The 7,724-nt window shown below is 45.2% G+C and overlaps 1 protein-coding gene across 3 annotated transcripts; it reads left to right on the plus strand.

Annotated features, from left to right (window-relative positions):
- The first annotated feature begins 85 nt into the window (after positions 1–85).
- Positions 86–7,110, plus strand: si:ch211-13c6.2 (uncharacterized protein LOC100000125 homolog). 3 transcript variants are annotated; one of them, XM_061760090.1, is made up of 11 exons: positions 86–425; positions 519–587; positions 2,352–2,376; positions 4,158–4,244; positions 4,310–4,458; positions 4,541–4,660; positions 4,744–4,783; positions 5,032–5,989; positions 6,061–6,175; positions 6,493–6,703; positions 6,779–7,110. In XM_061760090.1, the coding sequence occupies exons 1-11, from the start codon at positions 366–368 to the stop codon at positions 7,036–7,038; spliced, it is 2,094 nt and encodes a 697-aa protein (XP_061616074.1). In that variant the 5' UTR covers positions 86–365; the 3' UTR covers positions 7,039–7,110. The 3 variants fall into 3 exon arrangements, with proteins under 3 accessions (XP_061616074.1, XP_061616076.1, XP_061616077.1); XM_061760092.1 differs by lacking the exon at positions 2,352–2,376 and having other exon boundaries at positions 356–425; XM_061760093.1 differs by lacking the exon at positions 86–425 and having other exon boundaries at positions 572–587; positions 2,291–2,376.
- Positions 7,111–7,724: the final 614 nt, after the last annotated feature.

The raw sequence follows: 7,724 nt of genomic DNA on the forward strand, positions 1-7,724 counted from the left end.
ATGTGCAAATATGCCTTGCTTCTTTTTTTTTTATTTAATTGGCTTGCAGTGATGCGCCAGGTCGACAGGGGGCGCCAATGGTAATTACCTATGTAAACCACCGGAAGTGGATGTTGTGGACTCGCAAGCCGTTCGAAACCAACACGATTAGCACTGACTGACATTGTGTATGGTGAAGTTGAAATATTTAGACTAATCTTACATTTGTACCATAAATATAATTATTTGAGCGTTTATGTCACGGCTTATCTGTCAGTTCCGCCGCTAGCTAGCTTCCGCATGTTTGTTAGCTTAGCCTCAGGTGGTATCGTAAACGCAACCAGTTAAATTCAACTTTAAACCAACGATAACGAGCTCAAACAATAATGGACGATTTGACAACTCCGTACGAAGATGACTCGGCCACGGAGTTCATTGAGTGTTCGGTAAGCGAGCTAACACGGAGTGTTTGGCCATCCTAGCTTCATCGTAATTTCGTACGCTTATTCACGTTTTTTTTTGTGTGTGGTACTTTTCAGGTTTGTGAAATATCCTTAAGGGGCCATAATTTGTATAAGATACACCTGACGATGCCGGGACACTTAAAGGTACAGAATTTCATTTTTCAAGAATACTTGTATGTCATTGTTGTACATGGGTGAAATTTGGCTCCAAAAAGGTTTATCCCGTTTGAAATTCCTTGATTCAAAATGGTGAAACAGAATTCACTGAGTCCGCGTTAAAACACTTACTGTATATTATATGTGCTACATTGCTGGGAAATGAAAGGATTGAAGGGAGTTTACTCATTAGGAGAGCCACGTGCTTTTTGTACAAAATTGTACAAAAATGCATTTGCCTAAAACAGAAACCTCGAAACACGTGTTTTGACACAAAAACAACATACTTTGCCATTTTTTTCGAAGCATTCACGATGTATTACCTACATATTGTTCTGAGAATGATTTGGTATGCCCTATTAATGACATAGTTGTATACAAAATCCCATTTATTTGGAATGGGGTGTGTTCAGAGGCGGGAGGGAATTGTCTTTTTTTTTTACTGTACCTGTTTTCTGAAGCACTTTGTTGCTTTGTATGAACAATGCCATATACAAAAAGAGAGTATTATTTTGGTGAAGACAAATTCATGCCTTTCAGGAATTTTTACGAATCCCTTGTCATAATGTCATAACGGGTTTGGCTTAATCCAGGATCTTACGTCCTTTAGTGATCACGATGGAGGCAGTATGGTTTTATGGGTACACAACAAAAACCAAAGCAGGTCAAGTGTTTTTTTTTGCGTGTCCCTTTCAGTCATTCTGTAACATTTGCCATTTTACCACCTCCCCCCCCCCCCCCTTGAAATACTCGTCTGTATGAACGTCACCAACACAGCATCGGCGAATGGAGTGTTCAGATTTGTAGGTGGTGTCGGAGCCGTAATAAAGGCGGCACAGCGGGAACATTGTTCAACAGCCAGGGACCAAGAGATAAGGCATTCTACCTCAAACATTGCTAAACCACTCCACTATCAACCTGATGTCAACCAACAATGAAGAAAACGTGTGGTCTTGGAATGTCCGTCTTGTGGCAGGTTCATGAGAGATTTCGTTCCTTTTCAGCATTTTCCGCCGTGACGTGGCATGTGGTGGAACAGCTTGTTATCCATTCCGCAACCATTTGTCATCTCAATACCACTACGTACCGCTACTGACAAGCGTGAATTCGACTTGGTGTACCTCAAGGACGTCTTGGGACTCAAGTGTCAAGAAAATGAAGTTCCTGTAGGGATCATCTCAATCTTCTCAAACTCAATTTCCGACTTTTAGGTTTTGCTACGTCTCCAATCTTTCCGGCAACTGGTCCAATTTCCATACTCGGGTCATCTGCTTTTACGGGTCTGCAGCTTGTCTCGACCCTGCCTTCTGGTCCTATCTGACTGAATCTTTACCCCAACAAATTAACCTTGCTTTCTTTGTCTGAATCTTCCACCGGGGTGTTTGTCTTGTCTGGGAAACTTTGATGAGAACCCTCTTGACTGCTACCCACCTGCAGGCATCAAGCAATACCTTCTTCTTTTATTATACCCGGAAAAACTTTCCTAAGGATGTAGGATTTGGCAAGTTTAGTCAACTTCGATAGGGCTTGTCCACTTTGCTCATCTTCCACGTCAGTACTATCGAAATTCTTCAGTGCTAGTCGGATTTGTTCTTCTCCCACAACCATATTAGCATTACGTAAGTACAGAGTATCCCTAAACAGACCGTACTGAATGACCTAACTGTTAAAGATGTGTGTTTCCCTTGTAGAACCATCGCATGTATCCTCAGCACTGATTGATTTGTATTGCTCTCCTTTCATCCCTGGCAGAAAGAGGATGCCGCCGTCGCCACGGGTAAGTAGACTCCATTGTCCATCTAGTCATTTGGGGTCCGCGATGACCTCACATGTGTTAGCTCACTGTTCTGTCAGCCGTTGAGTACAGGTATGCATGTGAAGGCAAGGTCTGTTGCCTGATTTTTGCAGAGATGACATGTCCATCATGGAAACGCAGTACCAACACCAGATTTTGCAACACCTGGCTGGTGATATTTTCATACGGATCATCAGACATAACTTCTGGGTCCCTTTGATTTTCTCCCGAGCTCTCTTGAATTCACCAAGTGGTGGTGTTGAAGAGAATTGAGCCCCGACACAAAATCCAAGACTACCCAGTCACAGGAAACGCAGGAATCTCATTGGTCTGCTTTTATGCATCGTTTCTGTTGGAATCACAGCTTTGTGTTGGAACGTTAACAGAGGGGGAATTTCTTGCCACAAGAACTGAAGTTCCTAAATATTTTTTATGTATTTATTTTTTTGAAGGAACTACAAGGTTGCTGTGGCTCCTTTTTGTCTATGTTTTCCTCAGTCTGATGACGCAGGGAAAGTAGCTGAACTACCCCTCTGATCCTAGAGGTGGCAGGAAAACGAAGACTACAACTTTGTATGACATCTGAAGTACCTGTGCCTCCTGGCTATAGCTAGTTTGGTTCTCGAGCGCATTTAGCATGGTTCTTGAGTACCAGTACCTTGGTTCTAAAGTACCTGGTTATTGAGTATCAGTAGATTGGTTCTTGATTACAGGTAACTTTGTTCTCTAGTATCTGAAGTGCGGTCACTTGGTTCTCAACTTGGTTCTTGTCTTGTCTTTTTGGTTCTTGAGTGCCTGTACCTTTGCTCTAAAATACTTGAACATGATTCTTGTCTTGTACAGGTTGGTTCTTGAATACCTTTAAAGGGGTTCTTGCATACCTGGAGTTTGGTTCTCAAGTACCTGAACTTGGTTCTTGTTTTGAGTGCTCGTAGCTTGATTCTATTGTAGCTTGGTGATCGAGTGCTTGAACCTGAATCTTGTCTTGCTAACCTGCAGCTTGGTTCTTGAGTACGTGGGGACTGGTTCATGAGTACTTCTCTAGCTTGGTTCTTTAGTACTCAAAGGTCGTTGTTTTTTTCCTCTCTCCCTGATCACCTGTCACTTGGTTCTCATGTACCTTAACTTGATTCTTGAGAGTTGATTTAAGCTGCTGCCTTCAAATGATTCTTTTGTGTTCGTATGCTGCATAAATCAGCAATTATTTCTCAATCGTGCAGTCAGTTTCTGACCTCTGCGGCATTGGCACATTTCTTTTTAACATTACCAAAGCAGGACGATTACAAACCTCTCTCATTAATTGGTTACTATTCTCTGGTTACTATTCAACTGTTTACCGGGCCAAATTCTCTCTCTTTTGCAACAGCATCAGATTATTATTATTTTTTTTTACATTCCCCCCCCGTCGCAGGTGGATGCCTACGTAGGGTTTCACTTGGCTGGCCCTTTGAGCTGTCATTGAGAATTCTTCTGGTTTTCTTTGGACGTCGTTCTCTACATGGGCATCATTTGAGAAGGTGTCCCAATTTCAAATTGGCTCTCTACACATGCTCAAATTCAGCAGTCTTGTAGGTTGATGATGGGAGGTGCAAATATTGAGCATAAATGTGTATTGGCAGTTGTATTACAGAATAAATGGAACAGGGTGCCGAAAACAAGTGAATCTCACTCCGCGTTGTAATCTGAGCAGGGCAGTGTAAACATGACTCGCATTGCATTCTACTTCTGCCGCATCCTCACGCTTCTTTGTTTGGTGTCGTCAGGTCTCATGGTCCGAGAACAAACTGTGCCCAAGTACAAGGATATCTTGCAATACGTGGAATACCTGAAGCTTGACGAGCCGATCATCGGTAATTAACACAGCGTGTACTTCTTAACTTCGACTTGACGTAACCGTTGTGTTCTGCTGTTCCAGGTTTAAACCTCTTGGAGGAGGTGCCGAGCGTGAACGCTGACCATCCCAGTATGGGACCAAGATACACATGCACGCTTTGTAATATCACCGCGTACTCACCAGAAATGGTCCATCACGTGATTGGGCGGAAACACAGGCAGAAATATATCGTAGGGCATTTTATACATAATCCAAATGAGATTTTGTTTTATTTTTGATAATTGTGTAACTCAAAGCGGTGTATCATTGCAGGAGACAAAGCGTCCAGATCTGGTGACGTGGGATAAGCATTCGGTTATGAACCAAGTGGGAAAGATCATTCGCACCAGAGCGGAGATCATCGCCAGGCAGGACGGAAGCGGACGTCCCATGGTAGGATGCGTGATCATGTCATATTGGCTCGACATGTACAAAGTAAAAAAAAAAAAAAAACGTAACTTTTGTTTGTGTTGCAGCCAATGAAAAAAATGAATGTGGGAAACTTAATGTCAAGAGGTAAATAAATACACAGAACACCTGCAGCTGTGAATGTGAACAAAACGGAGCGATAATGGGTCTTGTATGTGGTGACTACTCACAGATCAATAAATACTATACATATGCCCATTAGCAATGGAAACCAGCAAAAATGAACTAACTTGCAGTTGTGAGTGTAAATGAAAGGTAGCAACAAGAGGCAGCAGTGCTGTAGTTTTGTTGTAGTTTCTGTTGTGATTGAATGTTTAAGTCCTTTGGCTGTGCAGTTCCCCCATGGCAGAGGCAGAACAGACACGCACAGAACGACTCAAGCCTGTACCAACGGAACCAGGACTTCCAAGACTCGCACCGCAGTAGTTTAATGCCCGATCCTCTGAGCAGAGCCCCCTTTCTCAAGGCAGAGGCTCACCCGATGTATGCGGCAGGGGGTAGACCGACAACAAACCCGTGGGACCAGCAGCTGGAGAGGGCGGACGACTGGGAGAGGGGTCCTTCCCAGGGAAAGAGTTCGGACCTGGATTATCGTCTGGATGATACTGTCGATCCCAGCAAGAAGACTCAACGGGGCTGGGATCAATCCCCAGAGGGTTACCCAACCTACAGAGAGCAGGAAACAAAAAATGAGTTTTTCTCAGAGGATGTAAGGCCCGAATTTCAACCCCAGCGTCGGGACTATCAGCCCCATCGTCCGGACTATCAGACCCATCGTCCAGACTATCAGCCCCAGCATCGGGACTCTCAGCCCCATCCTCCGGACTATCAGCCGTATCGTCGGGACTCTCAGCCGCATCGTCGGGACTCTCAGCCCCATCGTCCGGACTCTGAGCCGCATCGGCTGGACTCTCAACCCCAGCGTCGGGACCCTCAGCCCCAGCGTCCGGACTCTCAAGGAGATGTTCAACGGTGGTCTTCTGACAAAGATGGAGTTGTAAGGCTTGGGTCAAGTGTGCCAGAACCCCCTATGAGGGATGTGCGCTCGTCTTTGGAGCAACCTGCTCATCTTTTTAGAGATTACAGACACGGACTGCAACAAGCAGAGCCGCTTTCGGCCGGCCCCAACAGCTTCCAGACCCCTCGGGTAAATTCCCAGTGCATGTCTGCCATCCCGGAGCCTTTCCGGCGCTTCATGGACGGGGCCGCAGGTGACGAGGCGCCCAGTCGACGCAAAAGAAAGAGCCGCTTCTCGGACGCCACGGCCGAGGAGGTGGAAGTAGCCAAGAAGAAGTGAGCAATTTGTTGACACGCTTTTGTTTTCGTTGTCATTCGTTAACCTTTCCGGACTTTTGTGGCGACAGGTTCAATGCCGGACAGCCAGATGCCAAGTTCATAGCTCCGAGTTCAGCCGGTGAAACGTTCCTCCAGGGGATCCGTGGAACAATGCGGCATCCCGACCGCTTCGCAGAATCACAGGTAGTCCATCGTTGCCAGTTTTTGGGTAGCATTCACGATAGCCCCTTAAAAACGGACATTGTGGTAAAGGTACGATTTAAAGTTGACTTGCGAGTCATCTGGTTTCCGAGGTAGTACCAAATAGTCAAAGGGAATGGGGGAAATGTTTTGTTTTTTAACACTCACACCATGTCCATTTTACAACTTGCAAATGTTACGATACACCACCAGGTGAAGTTCCAGCCATCTTGTGTTGAAGTCAGTGTTGTCCTCCGACTGTTCTACATGGCTGGGTTTTGCGTGAAAGACCTTTATTGAACTGTTCCGTTTTCTAACAGCTCAGCAGTCCCACGCCCCAGCAGATGTCCGCTCAACACCCATACGGCAGAACATTCCAGGAAGATTCCAACTTCAGAAGAGCCGAAGATGTCTACGGTGAGGAAGGCAACAGAGCAGGAAGAGACCGTACCAAGACACATGACAGCCAGCGGGTGTACCAGCAACAAGGGCGCAGAGAGCACGGCGACTCAATCAGAAAGCGTTACGAAGGTATGGAGCGTACATGTCAGTGGTCGTAACATGAGGTACACCTACGCACTCTGTCACCTTTCTCCCGTCCTTCAGAGGGTTTTGGTCAGCAACAGATGTACCCGACACGTCGCCCGGATGAGCGAGCGCAGCGTCCCGAACGCTTCCAAGGAGGCGGCCGGCAGCAGCAGCATTTTCAGCAGCGCGACGTGCAACAGGTCTCTCAGGGGGGTTTCCATTCCCGCTCGCCGCCCTTGGACATGGAAAGATCCGTCGGGATGCACCAGAGACCTCAGTACTCCAAAAGTCTGGAAAAACTCACATCCACTCTCCTGGAGTTCATGTCCAGGAATTAGTTCTACATTTATTACTGTACCGTAGCAACAGTGGAAGATTTGAAATAAAATGTATTCTTTGTTGATTATCTATCCAGTATCCATCCATCCCTCATTTTCTTTATTGGATAGCCTCATTACGGTTGTTGGTGAGCTGGAACTTAACATTGGGTGGAAGTAACGTTTACCGTGGACTAATCGCCAGCCAGTCACAGGACAGATAGACAAGCATTCATACTCGCATTCACATCTGTGGTCTTGAACGCAGTGATTCCCAACCAGGTTGCCACGGGAAATTATACAGTTTCACTTAATTTGTCTTTAAACTTAAACTGCATGTTTTTACAATGTGGGAGCCCCAACGCCAGCACAGGGAGAACTTGCAAACTCTGCTTTGAAGCACTTTGGCGCAGACGTGCTAACCACTTGTACACGTGCATCCGTTTTTTGTTGATTATTCTTTAGATACGTAAATATTAAAACGTTTGCCAACTGCGACTGTTGTGCTTTCACTTCTGTTGTTGCGAAAACTGCTAGTTTTTATGTAACGCTTCACAAAAATACATTTTTACGTTTAATCACCTGATTTGCTTTATTTTACAGCTGCAAGTAAACGTAAACAATAGGGCCACTGTGAAACAAGCTGCACATTATAGTTTTATTTAAACACATTTTCACAAAATATGTATTTTAATTTAATTGTAAGC

Source organism: Phyllopteryx taeniolatus, chromosome 21, assembly GCF_024500385.1.
Source record: "Phyllopteryx taeniolatus isolate TA_2022b chromosome 21, UOR_Ptae_1.2, whole genome shotgun sequence".
In the NCBI taxonomy this organism is placed as follows: domain Eukaryota; kingdom Metazoa; phylum Chordata; class Actinopteri; order Syngnathiformes; family Syngnathidae; genus Phyllopteryx; species Phyllopteryx taeniolatus.